General features: G+C 54.8%; 1 protein-coding gene across 4 annotated transcripts; it reads right to left on the bottom strand.

Annotated features, from left to right (window-relative positions):
• Positions 1 to 48: 48 nt before the first annotated feature.
• Positions 49 to 16437, bottom strand: PATL2 (PAT1 homolog 2). Of its 4 annotated transcripts, none has more exons than XM_075069452.1 (19): positions 16343 to 16427; positions 13879 to 13981; positions 13085 to 13521; positions 12598 to 12666; positions 12081 to 12146; positions 10535 to 10621; positions 10008 to 10094; positions 8333 to 8487; positions 7662 to 7742; positions 6052 to 6193; positions 5129 to 5249; positions 4949 to 5046; positions 4487 to 4531; positions 3534 to 3682; positions 2878 to 3037; positions 1939 to 2079; positions 1617 to 1714; positions 1335 to 1484; positions 49 to 473 (listed from the first exon to the last, which is right to left on the bottom strand). In XM_075069452.1, the coding sequence occupies exons 1-19, from the start codon at positions 16364 to 16366 to the stop codon at positions 434 to 436; spliced, it is 2253 nt and encodes a 750-aa protein (XP_074925553.1). In that variant the 5' UTR covers positions 16367 to 16427; the 3' UTR covers positions 49 to 433. The 4 variants fall into 4 exon arrangements, with proteins under 4 accessions (XP_074925553.1, XP_032647054.1, XP_032647056.1 ...); XM_032791163.2 differs by having other exon boundaries at positions 10535 to 10702; positions 16343 to 16426; XM_032791165.2 differs by lacking the exon at positions 13879 to 13981 and having other exon boundaries at positions 10535 to 10702; positions 16343 to 16437.
• Positions 16438 to 23112: the final 6675 nt, after the last annotated feature.

A 23112-nucleotide genomic window follows, 5' to 3' on the forward strand; every position in this document is an offset into this window, starting at 1 on the left:
ACTGGGGGCTTGCCCAAGCTGGAGACTTCACATACTGAGGCCAGGGGGTCTTGTTAATCGCTTTTATTTTAGCGAGTGCTGTACACAGTCAACCTCAATCGCCCACCACCAGGTGCTCCCCGTGCCCACTGTACACATCTGCTTTGCGCCCACTGTGCTCCAGTGCTTGCCTCTGCGGGGCGAGGCCCAAATAAGTTACCCGTGTCCCCTGTGCTGTGCCCCCAGGCACCGGCGCTGGAGAGGGCCATGATCAGCCCTTGAGTCTTGCTCTTCCTGGTGCTAGGGCAAAAAACACAAAGTCCCCTTGTGCCAGGGATAGTGTCTGATTTGAAACAACGTCACAAGGTGATGCCCCCTGCCTGTGCATCTCTGAGAAGATGGGCACCACTGCCCAGGAAGCTGGTCTCATCCACTTTCCCAGGGCTGGGAGGTCTCAGCATGGCATGGCAGCCTCCGAGGGCAGAGGGGAGCACCTGCAGGGCAAGACCAGCATGTTAGGAATGGGCTAATGCAGCAGCTGGGACATGGCCCCTGCAGGCCCCGTGCTCTAACACCCACTGTTCTGGGTTGGCAGCGTTCAGGGGCTGCTCTCGCTTCATCTCCAGCTGATGTTACTGTCAGACCACCTGCCACTGGGGAGTCATTTCCCCCCTCCCTGGCCCAGACTGTCTGGTACAGGACAGAGCTATGCTGCTACAAGGGCCTCTTGCTTGGTACCGTCAGGATGTGTTACAGCAACATGCCTGGCCCCTCTGCCTGTGACGACTCCCGCCGCAGGCGGTTGCCAGGCAGCCCCCATCAGGAAAGACAGACAAACCAGTCACTTGAAATGACTGGACCAAGGAGCCACCTTGGTGTAGGAAGAGCCAGGACGTCCCAGGGCGTCAGGACAGCTGTGTAATGCTGACAGCCTAGCCAAGCCACTCACAGGGCCCCAAAAGACCACTGGGTTGGGTCAATTCTTGCCCACCCCCCTCATTCCTGCTACCACGCTGAGAGATTTCTGGGCAGCCTGAAGGGCAAAGCTCAGAGAGCCACAAGACAAGACACCTCCCCAAGGATCCCAGCCCAACAGGCCAGAGGGCCCACCTTGCAGCATTACCCTTCAGCACTTCCCGCTTTGGAAGGACTCTGCCTGGCTTGTGTTTCTGACAGTAGAGCTACGCCCCTTCCTGTCTCCTCAACAGTCCAGGGGAAGCCAGTGACTGCCCCAGGCAGCTCAGGCACGCCGGCTGCGGGCAGCCATGGGCACCAGTCAGCATGACAGCTATTACAGCGTAGGCACAGCCAGTGCCCCAAGACCCCCCAGCACAGCCCAGGAGACCAGCACTCACTCCATCTTGGCTTCCAGGCGGTGGATGGTCTGCTTGTCCAGGTAGCGACAGAACAAAGAGAGGAGGTTGCTGGGGAGGAAGAGAGGCTCCACCAGGGCAGTCTTGGGCACTTGGGACAGCTCCCTGGCAACCAGGAACACTGTGTCCGTCCTGGGGAGACAAACCCACCAGTGAGCGCTTAGCTGCCCTCCCACACCAGCCAACACGGCATGCTGTGTGCTACCCAGCCACCCTCCTCCACAGGGCGCCACCTGGGCCGAACCCCTCCCTGTGGCACCTCACCACTTCTCAAAGTCCCCGCTGTGCGGCTCCAGCGGCATGTCGGAGGAGAGCAGCTTCTCGCCGTGACTCAGCAGGGCATACAGGAGAGAGATCCCGAACTGCGGGGAAGCACAGGAGCGGCCATGGGTTAGAAACGGCAGCCACAGCCAGGGCAGGCCCAGTCCCAGGAGGGAAGGGGTCCCCCCACAGGGCCCAGCACCCACCCCAGAGCACCCAGAGAGAGGTGCAGAATCTTATCCACCAAGGCAGCTCTGAGCTCACCAGCTTCCCCTCCTGGAGGCCCTTCTGGCCCCAACTTCCTGCCCCACCCAGGTCCACACACCTGGTTCTTAAAGGTCATGGTGAGCGGCAGCTCGGTGGAGCCGGCCAGCGGCCTGGTCAGCTCCTGCAGGACCTCAATGAGCTCGCTGAAGGTCATCCGGCCCACCATCTCACTGAGGGGGCCGTACAGGACAGGCAGGGACTAAACACCAGCACAGAGAGAGGGGAGAAAGCGCAGTTAAAACCAGCCCCCAGACCTGACACCATACAGGTGGGCTCAACCCCTACTCCCTGCTCTGGCATGTAATCGCAACAGCATCTGCTCACAGGGGTGGGGGGAACAAACCCAACCTGCAGGGGGCACTAGGGAGCACTATCAAGTGCTCACTGGGGCCAGGAGACCTGCCCCTTCCAACTGAAACAGGCGAGCTCATCCAGGCAGCTGCAGGTGTAAATAAAGCGCCCCCCTTCTAGCCCAGAAGCAGGGCCCAGACGCAACAGATCCTCCAGCCCATCGGCCTGGGGAGAATTGCACCCTACGGTCTATTCCCCAGGGCAGCCAAGCAAGGGACCCTTCGGCACAGCAATCTGCAGATTAGGCCACAGCCTGGCCACGCCAGCCAGGACTTCCCCTGCAGCCCTGGCTACATCCCCACTTTCTCAAGCCCCCCACCTCAATGCCCTAGTTATAACCCTGTATCGCTCACCCCTGCTGGGCCCTGGGATCCCAGCCCTAGACATGCTGCCCAGGTGGACCCTTCTGCCTCATGCCAGCCCTCTCATTCCCCCAGTTTCCTACAATGGTTGATGCCTTCTCCTGACTCCCTCCAGTTTATCAGTACCTGGTGCCTGCAGAATGGCCTCTCTAGGATCTAGGGCCCAGTTTGGATTGAAGGCAGATGGCACATTCCCTGCTCGCTCCAGGGGAGTGGTTTAGGGGAGGGGGAAATTCTGCCTCATCCTGGGACCAGCCTCTCCCTACCCCCTAGCAAGCCATTACCTCATCCAGTGCATCCTTCCTCATGAGGAAAGGCAGGTGGCGGGTGACGGTGACCAGGATCTCCTCCGCCTGCTCCCGTGCCAGGTGTGGCAGCAGCCGCGCGGTCAGTTTCTTCCCCTTCCGCACACAAAGGACCTGCAGGAACTCGTCTTCCGCCTCCCTGAGGGAGAGCCCTGAGCTGCCCAGATCCTGCAGGACCCAGCACCCTCCCACCTACCCTTGCTCCACTGGCGGTGGAAAGTGCCACCAGGGAAGCAGGGAACTGGGGTAATAGGCAGGGGAGTTTGCATGGCTTAGGGGTGGGAAGGAAGGAGGAGCCAGGAGAAGGCAGCACAGGGCCCCAGTGTCCAGCAGGGGAGCTGACTCCCATCAAGTGGCTTAGCCCCAGAGTATTTGATGTGACACAGCCGGATGTGGAGTGCTGAGCAAAGACAGGAATGTTTCGGATTCCCAAACCCACTAGTGCCAAGCGACAGGGAACAGGGCATTGCCATCTGGCCCCAGAGATCTGCTGTTCGAACAGCATCTTCATGGGTGAGGGGCATGCTTCCCCATGGGGGTGGTACCTCTACCCTCCCCAGATGGTCCTTGGGCCCCCTTCCCCAGGGGCCAGCCATGCGCAGGGACAGTGCACAAACGTGCACCAGCAAACTCACTCCTCACTGTCGCACGCCCTGATCTTCAGGGCCTGGTAGATGCGCCCCACTTCATGGCTCTTCTTCTCACGGAAACGGGGGTGCTGCTCTTCGGGCAGCAGGTTCATCTTCCGCTGAGTCTCCTCCACTTCCAGCAGCTGCAGGAACATCTGCGGAAGCAGGAGAGAAGCTAGTAGGTGGGCCCGGGGGGAGGAATAATGAGATCCCATATGAACCTCTCCAGATAAACAGTAGCCCTATATTCTTCCTCCAGCACTCAGCCTGTGACAAGGAGCGAGCTGCCTGGCTGTGAGAGACAAGCAATTGGGACATCCCAAGAGATCCCAGCCACAGCTCCTATGTACAACAGAGACTGCTCGTTGGGGAGGGAGCTGGGACCCTCAGGTAAGTCTCACCCCACCTTCACTGCAGGGATCCAGGACCTCCATCACCCAGGGGTGCTCACTCAGCCACTGAGGTCTCCTGGACTAGCTGTAATACACAGTTTCTTATGGACTTCTGAACTCTGCAGGGGACTCGGAGAAGCCAGAGATCCACTGATCCACAGCCTCCACCACATTGACAATCTGACCTTCTTCAGATTAGCCTGTGCCCTAGGCTCAAGGAGGCAGATGAATATGGCAGAGGGGAGTGTCTGCACCAAAGCCACATGGAAGCTGGGATCTTCTACAGAACATCCCCTGGCTTTGCCTGGAGACGCTGTCTGACTTGTCTCTCAAACCCTCGCTGCCCACTTGACACTAACCCTCCCCACGAGCATCTCTGCCCCAAGAGGCCGGACACGCCAAGATCCAGGCCACACGGGGTTTGCAGAAGTTGGAGAGAGCCGATATCCAGCTTCTAATGAACCCTTCTTCCACCGCTGTTCCTCTGCCCTTGCTCCCTCCAGCACGTCAGCTGGAGGGGAAACATCTTGCCCAGAAGCCATGGCTGTGCCCGAGGCACCCTCTCACCTTCTCAATTCTGTGCAGTGCCCGAAGTCGCTGGTTCCCCGCAGCCTTTGGATCCAGAAGGGAGAAGGGGAGACAACCAGTTACAATCACCACAAAACACAGCGGCCTCCAGGCCACAGTGCTGTCCCCAAGCTACTACCAGGCTTGATGGGATGTGATGGCAGCAGAACACTGAGTAACCCACATGGGGAGCACTTCAAAGGGCTCCTGTCAGACTGCATGAAGCCCAGGAGCTGACCCCACCTGACCCGGCTACTTGACCCATCCCCAGTGCTGGGCTGATCTCACCAGTGACAGAGCCAGAGCCACAGGTGCTGGAGCCTCACTAGCCAGAGTAGCTACAGAAGAGTGCAGGGGTCCCAATGTCCTCTGGGAAGCTTTAAGGCACTAAGAAAGCTCCCACCTAGTGGCTGCACAGAGGGCCGGGGCAGGCTCAGGGGAGCACGGCCACTCCGCACGTACCTCCTCCTGCAGGGCATGGTGCACGGCATCAATGGCCCTACGAGGGCTGTAACACGTAGACATGGCAACCTGGCCCAGCGAGCCTGCAATCCGCACCACTGAAAGAGAGGCAGACATGTTGAGAGCCCACCCAGGGCCCCTCCTGCCTGCCTCAGGCAGTGCCCTTCCCTTCATCCTTACCAGAGTCGTAGATCTCCATCTTCTGGATGTACGGCGTCACCAGCTTGGGGGGTTCCTGCTTGTTGCGCCCCCCAAGCAGCTCCTCCTCTGCCTGCTTCCGCTCCAGCCTGTGGTAATAGGCCTGCGAAGGACAGGATGGCAAAGCAGTTGTGAGAGGAGGCAGCAGGCTGGGCACAGGCCTGCTATGGGGCTGAGCGCGCTGCAGTAGCTGTGGCCCACTGGCACCAGGGGACTAGAGGTCCTTGACCCTCCCACCTCCCACTTTTTAAGAAAAGAAACATAACAGCTGGATTCATGTCCGCTGCTGCTTTTTCTTCCCTGCAGAATAATAGATTCTGCCAGGGAAGTGCTGCAATTACAAGTTTCATCCACTAGGGGCCGCTGTGACACCAGAAGAGGGCAGCTGGCTCACCACTGGAGCAGCAAGCCCAGGAGAGGGAGGGGGCACTTCGGTTTTGCCCCTGCATCCCCCCTTTTACAAAGGTTATGATGCCCTTGCAGTGGGCCAGAGGGGGAAGGGCTCCACCCAGTCCAACATCAGCCCCAGAACTCCTGCTAGGGGGAGGAGCTGTTTAATTGGTCTGTCTGCACCAAGAGGGGCCAGTCTGGCCAGTCTAATTCTCCTGCTTCTGCTTTCAGTCCAGGGCTTCTGGCTGCCCCCTGCATCCTCCTCATCAGGCCCCATGCTCCAGGGATGGCCAGTGTCAGGACAGGGCACGAGCACCCTCCTCCACCCTAACAGCTGGGGCAGAGCTGGATCCTGCATGGCAGAACCGACCTAGCTGGAGATCAGCCTTGGAATAGTGGGGTCTGCCTAGCTGGGGCTCTGGGGGAAACTCAAGCTCCACCCAGCCAGGGAGGTCTCTGCCCACTCTAGGGAGAAGAGGCATCGGATTCCCCTCACACCCCAGTCCCCCGCTCACCTGGTAATAGTAGTCATCCAGGTGAGGATTCTCACTCTGCAGCTGCATCATCTGCACTTTGATCACCCAATCCTTCTCCTTGCGTGTCATGAGCCCAGAATAGGGATCCGCCTTCAGGGACCATGCCTTCTTGGGGGAGATGCTGCAGGGCAGGAATCATACCCCAGCGTTACTCCCTGGAGACTCTGCCTAGGGCAGCATCTGCAGCAACCAGCTGCTCCCGTTGGGCCAACCCCCCATCCATTAATGGGTTCACATCAGGCTTCTGTCTAGAGACACAGGCAGTAGCAAGGAGACTACACAGGCCCTGGGAAGGCCTAGCAAGAGAGGAACCAATATGTGGGGAGCACAAGGGCCCCTGGGATGGGAGGGAGAGCACTGAACACAAGGAGGTGAAAGATCCTCTGGTTCAGATGATTCTGCTGGCTGCTCCCCTCCAGCCCCTGTGCTGCGCACCTGGCATAGACCAGCCCCCAGTCCCCTCCTGACCTCCCCCCAGGTGGGTCAGCTCCTCCACCCTGGAGCTGAGCTGGTGGCGGTGCCAGTGCCAGTGCGGGGAGGGGAATGGAATCATGGACAGAGCCCTCCTCACATACAGCTGGCCCTCTCTCCAGCCACTTCTCATGTCTGAGTCCCCCTGCCCACCCAGCACCCTTGGCAGATCTGCCTGAGTCTCAACCCAACCTGGGGAAGGCCAGCCTGCACACCCCCAATAGGAGTATTTCCAGCCACGTACATGGAGGGAGGAGCATGAGGAGACTAGGGCTGAGGAACCGATATGTGGGGAGTGCCAGGGCCCAGGGAATGAGAGCTACCCCACCACCAGGGCAGGTCCCCAGCTGGGTGGAGGCCTGAAAGGCAGGGGGAATCCAGAGCAGGCACTGCCAGATACCCCCTGACTGGTGCCACATTAGTGGCAAGGTGCCCCTTTACAGGCAGCAGGTGCACAGAGCCTAGGACAAATCACAGGGCCACAGCTGCTCAGGCCACTGCTATGCTCTGTGCCAGCCGCAGACCACAGTGAGGCAGCCTGGAGCTCCATAACCCCCTGTACACAACCCCCGGCTGGGATCACAGTGAGTCAGTCTGGGGCTCCGTGATGTTATGCTTAAACAAAGCACACGAGATTTTTTTTTTTTATAGGGGAAAAGGCAACATGCTGCATTTATTAAGAATACAGCAGTTGGCATATGCTTTCCAGTCTCTCTCTCTCCCCCTGCCCCCCACCATGACCCTGGGATCACAGTGGGCCAGCCTGGGGCTCCGTGACCTCCTGTACACAACCAGGATCACAGCAGGACACAGAAACAAACATCTAGGGGGAGAGATCTCAAGCTTCCTTGCCCTGGGCATGGCACTCACAGCCTAGTCCATCTCCTAGGGGCTCAGCTGCCCCCCAGGTCCCTAGCTGAGAAAGCTCCAGAGGAAGCCCTGGAAAGGCACTGCAGCCTAGAGAGAGCAGCGAGTAGCCTGGAGTGAAATGTCTGGACCCTGTCAGCAAGCTGCACCTACACAGCTAGGAGTACCAGGGTGCCAGGCTTAGGTTTGTGCCAATCTCACCATGTGCCGACTGTGCTCCCAGTCTCTCTCCTCCCTGCCCCTTAGCTCACCTCTGCACCTGCCCTCGCTGCTGCCGCTGATTCAGGATCCGCTGATGCTGAGGGTGCAGCTGGGTCATGTGGCTGGGCACACTGCAATGAAAGACAGGTGGCGGGGATGAGGCCAGCAGCAGGAATGGCTGATGGAAGATATTGTAATGAAGATAGCTGGGGGCAAAGCTGGAGGGGAGGAGGGGGCCTCTGACACCAGGCCAGACTCAGGCCACTGCCTTCCAGAGCGGGAGCTCTGCATCTGGAGCTGCAAGGGGCCCTGGAGGGGGGTGCCCTGTCTCTTCCCCCCGCTGCCCTGGGGGTGACCTGGGCCCATTCCTGGAGGATCCAGGGGATGTCCCAGCCAGCCTGCTGGCTAATTAAAGAGCAGCAGCACGGGTTCTAGTCCCACCCCCATGATCTTTAGCCATAAGGTGGGAGGGCTGCAACATTGAACCTCAAATCTCTTTGGGGTTCACAGGCCACAATGCCTCCTTAGCCTCAGCTCTGGTAGGAGCCCTGGTGCCCAGCTCCCATTTCAGAGCATGCACCAGCTATACAATCCAACCTCAATCACCAGACTTGGGCCCAAGTCCGGTTTGTGAGATTAGCCGCTCTCCCTGCCCCCACAATCAAACAGGCTGGAGCCCTGGACGCTTTGGTCACAGGGATCCTGCCCCCTTCCATGGTACCTGAACTTCAGCTGGCAGCCGGCTGGAGGACTGAAGAAGAGAGGGGGCTCCAGAGAGGGAGACATGGGGCCAAAGTGCATGGCCAGGGGCTGCGCTGGGGTGCTGATGTTGTGTGACATGGGCCTAAAGGGGGTCGGAGACACATACCCCGAGCTCTGAAAGAGGAGACAAGGGTTAGATTTCCAGAGCCGAAGCTCCCTCTTCCCCTAACCAAGAAACCCAGGAGCCCTTGAAGGGCCAGGATGGATGTGGGGCACTTTCGTTCACCTGGCATTAGGGAGAAGGAGTGGAATGCCCCATGGCCAGAGGTGCTGGCTCCTCCCTGCCCCCCTGCATGCTGCAGTGGAGCTGCCTCCTCCTCTGCACCCTGCTGCATGCTAATGAGAGCGGCACATGCTGCATGGCAGGATGGAGCTCCTTCACCCCTCCCCCATGCAACTGCCCGGCATGGCCAGGAAGCATCCGATGCTGGAGGAGTTTTGTTGTGGGTCGATTTCCAGTCACTCATGTGAGCAGCACCCCCTAGTGACTGACAGACACTGCCCTAGTTGCCCATCAGGTCTGAAAATTCCTGCTCCCAGCTGTTCCTCGAGGCCCTGTCGGGATCCTGTCCTCAGCCCCATTACACAGACCACAGCTGGGACTTCAGCATCATGCTGACAACCAGCAAACATAGTCTCTGCTGCCCCAGCACCAGGGGAGGAGTTGGGTGACCTATTAGTGGCTCCAGGGATCCGGCCCGATCCCCTTCAACCCGTACTCCAGGGGTAACTGTGCCCAACGTGGGGCCCAGCTCCAGGCCCTGAATGGCTCCTAAAGACACTCTTCCCTGCCCTGTGTCCTGCTGCTGGTTCAGCCTGCCCCTACTTGCCCTGTCCATGCTGTTCTCTAACCTCCCTGTTGGTCTTTTCCAAAGCATGATGCCTGGAACTGAAGATAGGACTTTGGCTGAGGCCTAGAGCGAACTCTCCACACAATATGCCCCAGGCCACCCTCTAGCTCCTCCCCTATGTACTGTACTTGATGCTGCCCACCTCATCCAACAGAGGAGAGCAGGACTGAGTGAGGCACAGGGGACAAGGATTATGGCTCCAGGAGAACATCCTCAGGAGCGGTAACGTGTTGGGGGTGGGGGCAGGATCCCAGAGGAGACATTGCGGATGGCTAAGGCATTTGGAAAGAAGAGAAGAGAGGTCTGTAAGAGAATGGCTCTGCAGGGGACTATTTCCTTTCCCCATGAGATAACAGAAAAGGGCACTTGGGATTAAAAGGCAGAGCATTTGAGATGGGATAAAGGAAGTGATTCTTTATGTAACCACCTGTGGAACTGCCTGCTGGAGGAGAACAGCTTAGTAAGTTACTAAGAAGGACCAGACAGCAGCACCTGCAGAGACAGGGACCAGGATGATGTTACAAGGGCTGATCCTGCCATTTCAGGGCAGAAAGATTCCTCAGGCTAGGGCTTGATCAGAAGAAATGCCTCCCTCTTCCCAGCATAGAGCTGTGCTAGCAGCCAGGTCAATAAGCCTTGACACCTTCCCCAAACTCTCCAGCGCTGCCATAGTGGGAGATGGGCTGATCAGCTCCAGTGACACGTGTACGGGTGCAGATTGGAATGGCCAAAGCTTCCTGAGAGGCCCTGGGCTGGGACGGAAGCAGCAGCTTGGGGTGTTACCTGATTGGGGGTGAAGAGAGGCGAGGCTCTGCGGGGCGGCGTGTATGGTCGAGGGGAGCCCATGGAGCGGGGCATCATGGGAGACTGCTGCAGGACAGGAGACAGGAATGTTACTGGAAGCAGGAGTCTGGTGGCACCTTAAAGATGCATCTGAAGAAGTGGGTTTTTTACCCATGAAAGGTTATACCCAAATAAATCTTTTAGTCTTTAAGGTGTCACCAGACTCCTCGTTTTTTTTGCGGATACAGACTAACACGGCTACCCCTCTGATACTGGAAGCAGGACTGCAGCAGGCTGACTGGGCCAGCATCAGGCCCTGCCCTGCAGCTTGCCCGGCAGCATTCAGCATCAATGCTGTAAATAGCACATGCAAGACAGACACTGTTGGAGCAGCACTGCTGTGAGGGATGGCCCAGAGCATGGGGCAGAGTGACCCCAAAGTGACACAGGGCAGAGGGGACCAACAGAGGTGTAGCAGGGACACAGGAGCAGGGGAATGAAGGGCAGAAGGTAGAAAGTCACTTTACCTGCCGCATAAAGCGCTGAGGGAAGGATTTTGGGGACATCATTCTGAAGTCTGGGCGCTTGAGTCCAGGGGAGCCCAGGTACCCCCTCTGCGCTGGGGAGACAAGGAAGTCCAGGTTCATATGCGACATGGGGGGGCCCCTGTCCAATGCCTGGAGAATGGCTTTGTCCTACAGGGGAGACAAAGATAGAGCCTTTCTGCTGTACCTCAGGGTATAGCAGGCCACTGCTGGAGGGAGAGTGACAACCCTGGCAGCCCCAAGGACTGGTTTCAGCCAGCACTGCCTGCACCCAAACCAGGTGAGATGGGCTCTTGAGTCCGCCACAATCCCAGGGAGCTGGGAGCATCAACTGAAGGGATCAGCAGTGAGACAGGGCAGACATTCCCGGGGTCACCCCTAGGGCAGGCTCATGTGAGCCTGGGTGGGCAGATAGCTGGACAATCCCTGCTTTGGAAAGCAGCTGTATATACCTGCCTGTAGGCCACAAAGCCAGCCAGCCCTGGGGTCTGGAGTCACAATGGAGTGGAGTAGGGGCAAGCTCTGCACACAAGCACCTCCAGCTGTGGTGCTGCTAGAGGGATTGTGGAGCTGATGCACTCCCCAAAGCATAGCAAGGGCCGGCTGCTTTCCCGAGACCACAAGATGCTCTGCAGCGGGGGATATGACCTCCCCACAGAGCTCCCAAATTCCATCACAGGATCAACTCGGCTCTAGCAGGGCACAGGAGCTCTGCAGAGCAGGTACCTTCTCCCACAAATCTTTGCACCAATCCCACCTCAGGGGCAGGGCCGGCTTTAAGAAGTGCAGGGCCCAATTCGAACAGTTTCGATGGGGCCCTGGCAGGAAAGACAAAAAAAACCAAAACACGTGGGACTTGTACTCATCGGATGGTGCTCCAAGTCTACAGCAGCACTTCGGCGGCAGGTCCTTCACTCAATCCAGATCTTCGGCGGCACTGAAGGACCTGCTGCCAAAGTGCTGCCGAAGACCCAGAACAAGCGAAGGACCCACTGCTGAAGTGCTGCCGAAGACCCGGAGTGCCGCCAGGTGAGTAAAAATTAAAAAGGCGCCTCTAGCCAGGGAAGAGATTCTCACTGGCCGCGGGGCCCAATTCCGGGGAATTGGTGGAATTGGCCTAAAGCCAGCCCTGCTCAGGGGGATGGGACAGAGGAGTCTATTCCATGCCTCCAAACTCCTTTGGGGCCACCAAAGCCCATTCTCCATTAATCACCAGGCCTGGAACCCTTCCACATTCCTACAGCACCTTCAGCCTGAAAGAGCCCTCTGCCTGCAGGCCATACCAGTTCTCGCCCACCCTTGGGACGCTCCCCCACCATATCCATCAGTCCCATGTATCAGCCCCTGCCTGAAACTCAGCAAGCCCTTTGGTTTGGGTTTTGGATCCCTGGATGTTCAGGGGGGTGAAGGGGAGGGGACCTCCAGCCTAGGCAGCTTGATGGCTCCAGAGCATTGGATAGTTCCAAGCTCACAGTGCCCAGTGATGCCCTCTTCTGGATATGGGGAGAAAGCAAACGGTGATGCTCACCTCCAACATGTGGTGTGACAGGATGCTGCTTGGGGATGAGATCCATGTACCTGAATCTGCAGCCATCTGAAAGGCACTGGTAGTTAGGCTCGAGGGAAAGACTCACCGAACAAAGGTGGAGGGAGCAGGAAGGAAAGAACAGCTGTAGTCCCAGCATCTGCCAGCGGGAGGCACTGCAGAGGACAGCTTAGAAGCACTGTGGGTGAACCTACAGCTACTCCAGGCCTGGCCTTTTCCAGCAGGAGGCACTGTAGGAGCTACAACTATCAGGGGAGCTCCCAGCCACTCACCCTAGTCTCTTCCAGCTGTAGGTGCTGCAGGTGCAGGGCCAGTGACTGAAGTTCCCCATTGCTCCAGTCCCAGGCCCCTCCCTAGAGGAGATCCTGTGAGGTGCAGGAGCACTGGTTGTGGGGGAGTCCCCAGCTCCTCCCATCCCCCCTCCCCCAGCCAGCAGCACTCCAGGGAAGGGGACGGGGGCGGACCGGGCCAGGCAGGGGGAAGGTGACTTCACTCTTACCAAGTCATCACCCTCGAACTCTCCCCAGGTGGAGCCGATCCTGCTGTCAAGAACTGCTGAGTCCAGGCTCTGCAGGGCACAGAAGAATTGCACTCAGTCCCTGGGGTCTGGGGAATTCAGCTTCCCTGCCTCCCTCTGGACCTGTGGGAGAGGGAAGGGGACTTGCCCTAGGGAGACTGCGGGGGAATCACTTGCTGCTAGCATGGGCAGGGATCTGTCCTCAATCCCAGAATGGCTGACCCTGGGGTCAGAGAGAGGAAGGGGAAATGCACGTGGCCATCTCCCGGCAGACCCCCCCTCCCCACCTCAGTTGATATCTTCCCAGTTCCTAGGGACTGCTGAAGTTAATGAGGAGAATCCTGCTGGCCATGGGAGGGCGGGACCCCCTGCCCAGAGAGCTGGGAGGAGACAGCACCACTCCCCAAACACTCGTGGAGAAAGGACTAAATCCACACACCCTTCTGGAGCCCCCACCCGCCTTTCTCACCTCCAGCGGGGGCTTGCTGTGCACAGCTCTCATCACTGCTGGGTCTCCCAGATCATTCTGCTCTTCGTTGTCCTCCTCATGCTGCTCCTCTTCTTCCTCTTCCTCCTCTTCTTCCTCCTCCTCCTCTTCCTCTTCTTCCTCCTCCTCCTCATGTTCATCTACCCCTATCTCCTCCTCCATGTCAGCAAAGTCATCACGCCGAGCGCCAGGCTCTGCCTCACCTTCTTCCCCTGCCTCTTCCATCTCCTCCAGCATGGGCTCCTCCTCTTCTGCCCCCAGGCCAGGCTGCTCAGTGGCCTTGCACTCCCCCTCCTCCTCCTCCTCCACTGCTACCTCTGCCACCACTGCTGCCTCATTTTCGCCCACAAGACTCAGCTCTGGGCCTTTATCTGGAGGAGCTGGGGCTTTTGCCACTTCCTCTTCCATGGAGTCTCGATCTTTGGAGGAAAGAAAGGAGGGTTCCAGTCAGGGACAGGGAGCTGGGGGATTCCACAACAGCTCCACTGCCTGTGGTGCACCCAGTGTGAACTGGGAGAGATGCTGCCCTGACCAACAGGGGGAGCTAGATGCTGGGAAACTGACCTTTGAGCTTCCTGCTTCAGAAAGCAACTCCCCAGGTGTGCAATCTCTCCCGCAGGTGACACCCCCAAGCCCCAGCCTTCAACACCTCCCAACAAGCCCATGTCACAACCCCGGCTGCCCAACCTTCGTATTCCCCACTGCCCTCGCTTTCCAAAGCCTGCTCACCCCCCAGGCCCTGATGCTCCTCCTCTCCTGCTGCCTCCAAGCCCTACCTAACCCAAAGGTCATTTCATTGTACAGGTCAATCTCCTCATCTTCCTCCGCCATTTCTTCCAGCAAAGGAGCATCTTCTGCCAGAAGGTAGTCTTCTAGGATCTAGGAGACAGAGCGAGATGGGGAGTAGGGCATCCCTGCTCCTTCCAGGAGCCAGCTAGTAAGGAGACAGGCATCCTGACCTGCCCCAAGCCAGAGAGGGGGGTGAGCACCCATCCACTCCCCCAACCAAAGAAGGGGTGCTGAACTAATGCCATATTATTGGCAAAGATCGCCCTCTCATCAAACCCCAGACGGGGCATGTCCTGCTGGCTAACAGGTATTTAGAGATCTCTCACAGCCTCTACTGCCAGGGCCGGCTCCAGCTTTTTTGCCACCCCAAGCGGCAAAGGAAAAAAAAAAAGGAAAAGAAAAATCCAATTGAAGTGCTGCCGAAGAGGAAGAGAGGGAGCGAAGGACCCGCCGCTGAATTGCCACCGAAGACCCGGACATGCCGCCCCAATAACGGATGGAGTACCGCCCCTTTCTATTGGCTGCCCCAGGCACTTGCTTCCTTCGCTAGTGCCTGGAGACAGCCCTGCCTATTGCTAACCCCAGACTCCTGGCACCTCCAAGCACTAGCTGGAAGGGTGATGGAAGTCTACTGGTTTTTAATCTCTCAGCTGCTCCACTAAAATCAATGGGAAGTTCACGCTGCTTCAGTAGAAATTAACTGTGGGGCCCAGAGCCTACAATGTGTTTCAGAGACTCAGAGAATCCACGTGGACTTTAAGAGAGTTCTGTGTGGGCACAGGATCCACGCACATGGTACAAGTTGGAGGACCGGGATCTCAGACAGCAAAGCTCCTGTTGCATGCAGCATGTCACTGAGTGGGAAAAGCAAGGCCAGAGCTGTTAGAAACAAAGTTATGTCTGTCCTTTTGTTGAACTAGTCATTGGCATGTGCAGTTCCTCAGTTTGTACACAACTGCTGTACTTGCACAAATTAGAAGCCCAGTTCTACACCTGCACTAGATGAAAATGTAGCTCTCAAAGTATCACTGGTAGGTTTAAGAGTTATTGCCCAGCTGACGTTGATGAGGGAAGTTCATGCTCCTCAAAGCTAACACTGTCTACAGACTCAGAGGGACAATTGTGCATTGGTTTCACTCGAGTCCCCTTTAGAAGGTTTGCTTGGCAACCATGAGGATTCTGCAGAACCTACATTGGTCAAGGGGCTGAGATTAATCCACCAAGGGGGTCAGAGACAGCCGCACTGATATTGGACCCAGAGGAGGAAGTGTGCAAATCTGATGCAATGAACCAGGGAGCCAATGGAGGGAGTGATGTAGTTTGAACAGCAGCAGAACAAAGGATCTTCAGTAGCAGCATTTTCGACAGACCCCAGGGAGCAGAAGAGGGAAGGCCAGAGAGGAGTTACTGTGATAAAAGCAAGAAGTGACCACTACATGGAGAAGGGGCTTAGCTACGAGGACAGCAGGGAAAGGGGGACATAAGACAGGCTCTATCAAGAGGCTGGATATGGGGGAGAAGAGTCAAGAGGCTGCCCAGATCATAGGCCTGGGGGATGGGGAGAGGTGTGAAGCTACCTGATGGGGAAACAGTAAGAAGCTCTGTCCTGATGAGGGGGAAGTAGTGGTGGGACATCCAGAGGACTGCCCAAGAGGCAACTGGAAAGAGGAGTTTGGATGAAGGAGGAGAGGTGGATTTGACAACCAGCCTCACAAAGCAGTAGCTGAATCTATACGACATGAAAAGGAGCAGAGATAATCCTAGCTCAGTGCCATGGAGAGGCCCTTTAGCTTAACACCATTAGACTCTAAACTGGGACAAGGAGCCTCAGTCTGGGAAGGGCTGAGACACAAAACCAAGGACCAGGCTGTGAGCTAGGGAAAGCGAACTCCAGACTAGACAGCAGGACAGACATCCTATGAGAGGACCAAGATACTGGCCTAACTAGTTAGAGCAGGGCTGGAGCCACTGAGTGATCAAGTCAGTCACACTGGTCATCTGGGGCTACACAACCATAGCCCAAGAAGCACCATCCAGTGGCTGGGCATGCATGGGCACTTGACTCAGCACCGCACCAGGGGACTCACCTGGGGCCAAGGGGAGTAGCTCTGCCCTTGCTGGGAGTTCCCCACGCAGAAGCCTCACTGCTCCCCTGCCTAGGGCACCTGTCAGGGCCAGTGGCTGCCTGGGGGCTGGTAACTGCCCCCTTCCCTGCACAGCCAGGCACCTGGGGTCTGAGAGGCAGAGCCAAAGGGCAGAGCAGCTGGAACAGGCCAAGGGGTGACTGCCAGGTAGGCCAGGGGGCTCCAGGTGGGGCAAGGCAGCTGTCCAGGAGATGATGTCCTGACACCACATAGAGGGAGCTCTCCCCTGCCCCAGACGCCCCCAAAGCGGGAGAATATGGGCTCCCAGTGTGGGGGAAGAACCGGGGCGGCAGTAGAGAACACTTACAGCCGTCTCACTGCTCTCCGCCATCGCGCCGTCCCCACCCACCGCGATTTCCCTCTATGGGGCCGGGCTCCGGCCGCCTGGCAGCTTTTAAAGGGCAGAGGCAAGAAGAGTGAGACTGCGCATGCGCTGAGCGTCTTCGGCCCTCCAACATGGCGGCGTGCAGTCACGTAAGCAGAATACACCTGCGCACGTGTGAGGCTGCGCTGGCTCACCTGTAGCTCCTCTCGGCAGTGATACCGTCCAGGAGCTCCCATTCTTCCCCGAGCCGCGTGTCTGTGTAGTGGTGCAGTCCGGGTTCCCCTGAGTGGGGCGGGCGAGTTGCATTAGGCGCGTGGCCAGGCTGTGCCCTGGCTCGTCGCAGGTAGGAGATACACATGCAGCCCCAGGACCCCACCCCTAGCTTGGCTGCGTGGAGGGCCAGGGTAGGTTCTGATGCCATGTTGGCCCCAGTGGTACCTGTTCTGGGGGCTCCAGGGTTGCACTGGCTACAGTGCATGGCTGGGCCCCGGACCCCTGCAGTGGGGGAGTTTGTTGACCCCAGGGTTTGGAAACACCAGGCTCTAGGGGGTTCCTGTCAGTGGAGGTCTGGGTACCTGCAGCACTGGGGTATGAGCAGCAGTCAAGGTTGGAGTAGTGCTTAATTTGTGCTAGGGCTGAGCCCCAGCACCTCTGGGCTTGGCAGTTCATAGCTACAGCACCTCTGGGCTTGCTGCATCAGTTACAAATGCAAAAAAATTGCTTGAGCACCGCCTCCTTTTTCATTACAAATTAAGCACTGGATTGGATGCTCCTGCTGTCATTACAGTGGCAGCGGCTGCACCCATGATTGCCTACAGTCCAGCTGCAGTGAGGAAGTTCACCCTCAGGGTGGGGTGCTTTCCAGCAGTCACCCTCCTGCCTTGTACACACTGCAGCTGGAAGGCTCAGGGCTGGCCATGTGATCCCAGGAACACATTTTTGTTGGTGCTGGCTCAGATCCTTAAGCAACTGAGTTTGGGTGTCACACAGCTAGCTACAATTCAGAACTCATCATCTCAGTGCATACGGACTGAGTTGGGGGGATTTGTTCTGTGAGTTCTAAGTTGCTCACATGTAAAACCAAGGTTTAACTGGTGAAGCAGGATTCAATTAACCATATTGTCTCATTGTTTCCTTGTACTTCCCCATCTAACTGTCTGTGGCCACCTCTTGTCTTATATGTAGACTGTAACTCTTTCGGGGCAGGGACTGTCTCTTTGTTCTGTGTTTGTACCACACTTACCACAATGGGGTCCAGGCCTGTGACTCAGATTCCTAGGCATTACCACAAAACAAACAATTAAAAGTTGTCACCCAGATAACCACAGCCAACTTTGTAGAAAGAGATGGTATTCCTAAAAATACCATTGGTAGAATAAAATACACAGACTATGGATCTAAATCACAACTTGAAAATACATTGTCATTTAACACCCCTGAGGTTGAGTAGCATTTGGCATCTTTGTCTGCCCCAAGCTGTACTGATTATTAAACTTCTGCAGGAGATGGGACCAGTGGAGAATGACTCATGCAGAACTGGAGGAGGAAAGATGCAGCAGAACTCTTCCAATAGTACTACAGCTTTTGTTACCTACGCTTGAATCTGGCTTGTATTCACTGCCTCAGGTTTCAGCTCGTTATCTGCAGAGAGCAGTATTAAGGAAGGACTCACCAGCTGGGCAGAGTTTTAACCCCAACCAGTGTTTAAAAATAAATCACCAGTTAACAAGTGTAATCACCATAGCATCTGAGATATTTTAGTATGGTATCAGAGATAATGGATGTCAATAGTGGTATGTCTACACTGCAATGTAAGCTCAGACTCAGATTCAAACTCTGCCCCCCTACCTATTCTGTCTATACACAAATCTCTTGGGCTCAAACTTGGACCCCGGGTCCTAGGACCCCACAGGGGTGGAGGATCCCAGCCCAAGTCCAGCTAGGACCCAGGGTTCAAGCCCTATTGTTGTGCAGCATGTACACAGCAATGCCAGAATCAAGCCCTGTGAGTCTGCCACATGTCACAGTCCCCTGGTTCAGTGTTCTTTGTCCCTTCTATCCCACCAGTCACCAAATGGCTCCCAGCCAACAGAGGCTACCTCTTTTGTTCACCAACAGCTCAGTGCTTAACCCTTACATTTTATTCTGACTGCTGAGCTGCAAACAGTGAACCTTTGCCTGCATTTGCAGTGGCCACCAACCAGAACTTCTTTGCTAAGTGCACTGCTTTCTGATCACGGAAGCACAATCAGATTTTGGTAAATCTCTGGTGTGAGGTGAGCAAAACATTCAATTTTAGTAAGAAACAAAACAATTTTAGTAAGAACCAGGAAACTCAAGTAGACTAAGGTGGGATATCTTATCCAACATGTGTTCAGCTGTTTAATCAGCAACACTAGTGCTTTATGGGTAATACAGACTTTTGTGGTGTATTTAAAATGTCATGTTTGGTAAATACAAGAAATTTCGTTAAAGCATATTGACTTATTTGCAGACAGAATCCTTTCAGAGATTCCATATCTGGCAAATTAAGCTACTGTTCAAGCAACCATCACTTGATGCTGACAATTATTGTCTGGAATCTAGTCTTCCATTTTTTATTATTATTTAAGAAGAGGTGGTGAGATAGCTGAGTCTCTGGTGCCTCAGATCTCCCTGAACTTTGTTAGTCGGGAATCTGATCTAGGAATGCCATGGAGACTGCAGAGGTTGGACTTGTAGATGGTCTCCCACTACTGATGGAGGAAGAGGATGTTTGAAGGGTGGGCAATTTTAGGGCTTTATTTTCTGATTGGTAATTTTTGGTTTGGGATGTGGGAAGAAGCTGCTGTTCTTACAATTTAATATATGGTAGAGCCATTTCTTGTTTTATATAGCAATCAGAATAAATACAAACATTAATGAGTGAATCAGAGTGGTACCCATCAGTTTAGGATGATAAAGATTTTGTTGCAGACAAATCAGGGTGCATGGTCTGCCTTGGTCTCAACATTCCATGTGGTATCACTGGTGATTATGTTTGTGAGATAGGTTGGATGCCTGGCCCCTGATCCTGCAATGAACTTTGCACAGGTAGACCTCTGCAACTACACAGAGCCCCACTGGTATGGAGCAGGCATGCTGGAACCGGGGAGAGGGTAGAGCGGTGCAAGGGCAGGGGCTCGGGGGTGGGCGGGGCCATGGTTTGGGTGCCGGTGTTCCCTCCACACACACACTTTTAGAGAGATTCCGTTGCCCCTGGTGCTGGGGCTCACCCACTGAGGCTCCACATGTCTGCCAGGGTCTGGTCTTCACGGAGCTCACTGCAGGGCTGGGAACTTTGAGGCTATTGGATAGCAGGGTGATAAAGAATGTCCCTGGCTCCTTGCCGTGTTGCAGGCCCACATGCACTGTGATTTTGAGGAATGCAGCTGACATTAGCATGTGGAGTGAATCCCTGGTGGGGCAGGAATTCACCTTTTTCCTTCTGATTACATTAAGAGTTGGTCTCGGAGCCCCTGAGTTGTGGAAGGGACACTGTTGGTAGCAGATCCTCTTCCAGGGCTAGAGGGATCCTGAATCTTCCTGGAATTCTGTAAACTTAAAGCAGAGACTTCAAAGTAAAAAGGCAAGAATTAGTGAGAGAAAAAATGGGGCACCTTCCTTATTCCCATCATAGGGGCAGGGTGGGAGGGAAGGGGGTGAGCTAGTCATGGCGTGCAGGTGAGTTTACATGGCTAGAGTTGGGATTGGGTTGGGAAGGGACCTCCTCAAGAAATGAGAGGGTTTGGTAGCTATAATGAAAAATTCATGGCGTGAGTCAGGTTGGGATGCTTGTTAAAAGTGATGCTCTGTCAGACTTTCTCTGCTACTCACTGGCTTAGCCCCTCGACCTTGACTCTTCCTCCTGTGTCCACCATGGCATCCTCAGCACATCAAAGAGACCAGAACTTGATGTGGTACGGCTGGCTCAAGTGGCTTATACTGAAACTGTCATAAACAGATAGCTAAGGTTAATGTCTCTTTCACCTGTAAAGGGTTAACAAACAGTGACCTGCAACACCTGACCAGAGGACCAATCAGGAAACAAGATACTTTCAAATCTGAGTGGAGGGAAGCTTATGTGTTTCTTTTGTTTTGTCTGCTGTTCTCTCTGGTTTCTGAGAGTGACCACACGTACCTACAGGCTCTCTAATCTTATATATTCAGAATAGTAAGTATTGAGTAGAAAGGCAGTTATAGTCTTTTGATTGTTTCTGTATTTGCAAATGTGTATCTGGTTGGTAGAGTTTTAATGTGTATTTGGCTGAAAGTATTTTAAATTGTATTTCTGCTGGAGAAAGCTTTTTCTCTATTGTCTATAAGCTGAAAGCCTGTAATTTTATCATCTCAGTTACAGAATAACTCGTACTTTTTTTTCTTTCTTTTTATTAACAGTTTTGCTTTTAAGACATGTTTGATTTTTTCTCCTCAGTGAGGTCGTACAGTGAATGTCTTGTATCACAGGGAAGGTGGGGGAGAAGGAAGATAATTTCCTCTTTTGTTTTAGATTCACAGGCTTGACTCTGTATTGCTCTGGTGAGGGGAGAAAGAGGTAGCGGTGGCCACTGTTTTGATTTAAGCGTTTGGATCACAGTAATCTTTATCTTCCAGGGTAACCCAGGGAGGGAAAGCCTAGGAGAGGCACTGGTGAGGGAAAGAATTTACTTTCCTTGTGTTAGGATCCAGGGTTTCTGGATCTTGGGGGTCCCCAGGGAAGGTTTTGGGGAGACCAGAGTTTATCAGGTACTCAGAATCCTGATTGGTGGCAGCGTATCAGATCTAAGTTGGTAATTAAGCTTAGAGGACTTCATGCTAATACCTCATTTTTGGACTCTAAGGTTCAGATTGAGGAAAGTATACTATGACAGGCCTCACCCACAATATTGGGCATCTGGTCACCATAGTGTAAGGCTTTGTCACTTGCCCCAAGGAAGCTTCTGTCTGCACTATGTCAGACAGACACAGGATGCCAAGTCAGGGTTGGATACTCGTCACTTTCAATTGATTCCTCCTTCTGCTATCAGGGTTTGGTACCAATATACACAAGAGTTTCTCAAGGCTTGTCTACCCTGGCAAGTTTTGTTGCCAAAAACTGCCTTTTGACAACAAAACAGCGATAGCGTGCACACTGCAATAGGACTTTTGTCGAAAAAAACGCCCAGTTTTGGTGTCAAAAAACTTCTACCCCTGCAAGAGACTTTTGTCTTTTCCCCTCCCTTTATTGTTGACAAACAGCCGGTGTAGACACCACACCTTATTTTTTTTATTTTATTGACCTCCAGAATGTGTCCCACAATTCCCATGCTGCTGCTTTGGTCAGCGGTTTGAACTGTGCTGCCCTGCAGCCAACCTGCCCCTCCCCCTTGCAAGTCCTGGGAACTTTAAATTCCATTTTCTGCCTGCTGGCTTCCCAGCTGAGCATGTCTGGCTATTGAACCAAATGCACTCTCACTTGGACCCCAGCTGAGCTCTTGGATCTGATCAGTATATGGGGAGAGGAGTCTGTTCAGTTGCAGCTGCAGTTGAACTGTAAGAATCAGGACACATATGGGCAAATTTCTCAAGTCTTGTGCGAAAAGGGCTATGATCGGGACACGCAGCAGTGCAGAGTGAAGATAAAGGAGCTGAGGCAGGCGTACCATAAGGCATGGGAGGCAAACCATAGCTCTGGTGGTGCACCTAAGACCTGCTGCTTCTATAAGGAGCTGAACGCTGTCCTCAGTGGTGACCCCACCTTTATCACCGATAGCTCCATCGATACTTCGGAGGCAGCAGAAAGGGGGAGGAGGGTAACCCAGAGGCTGAAATTCTGGATGAAGAAGTGGAGCTAGAAGAGGATGTGGAGCTCCCAGCGGGGTCGCCCGGTGAGGCAGGCAGCCAGGAACTTTTCTCCACTCCAGAAGTGCTCTGTGGGGAGCAGGAAGCAGATAAGACACTAGGTAAGTTGCTGTGGCTTGTGTAGGAAATCAAAAAGTGGGAGGCAGGCAGTGTTTTATGTGAGCTGGACATTGCCCTGTGTAGCTAATCTGCATGGCCAAGCAGGGTGTTGATGGACATCGAGACCTGCAGGGAATCCTCCAGAGAGAGGCTCTGGAAAGTTTCCAAGAAGTACCTGCTAATCCTCCACTACAGATTTCAAGGGATTGCAGCCTTGTTAGTTTCCCATTACAGGAAACTGTACTATGCCATTTAGCAATCACTGGAGCTGGGACCAAAGTGGCACATAGCTGAGCTGCATATAGACCGGGGTAAAAGCCGCAAGCATGCAGTAGTTGTGCCCTGGTTTCCCTGCTCACCTGCAGCAGTGAGACATCAGCCAGCAGGTCGGCTGCCTGTGAAAAAGTGTGTCATAATTTTTGAATGAATTCCCTGCAGATCTGCCCTGCAAGCTGTGACCGTTTTGTCCGTATGCACAACTACCTTGTGCCCACTCCTGATACTCACCATGATTGGGGTGCTCGTGGAGCTGTGTGCCTGCCTAGAGTCAGTGAGAAAGTGATTGCTATTTTGCAAAAGGCCCTTATTACTGAAATGTTTCAGTCATTTGCTGGAATGTAACAATCCCTCTTCTGTTCATTGTCCACAGCAGCCAAGACCTTGAGGAACATACCAAGCACCTGTGCCAGCTGTGTTCGGACGATAAGGAAGAAGCCAAGATGAAGGAAGGAAGACATGTTTAGGGAGGTGCTGCAGCAGGATGAGAGACAGACCAGGGAATGCAAACAGTGCTG

Source organism: Chelonoidis abingdonii, chromosome 9 (assembly GCF_003597395.2).
Source record: "Chelonoidis abingdonii isolate Lonesome George chromosome 9, CheloAbing_2.0, whole genome shotgun sequence".
Taxonomy (NCBI): domain Eukaryota; kingdom Metazoa; phylum Chordata; order Testudines; family Testudinidae; genus Chelonoidis; species Chelonoidis abingdonii.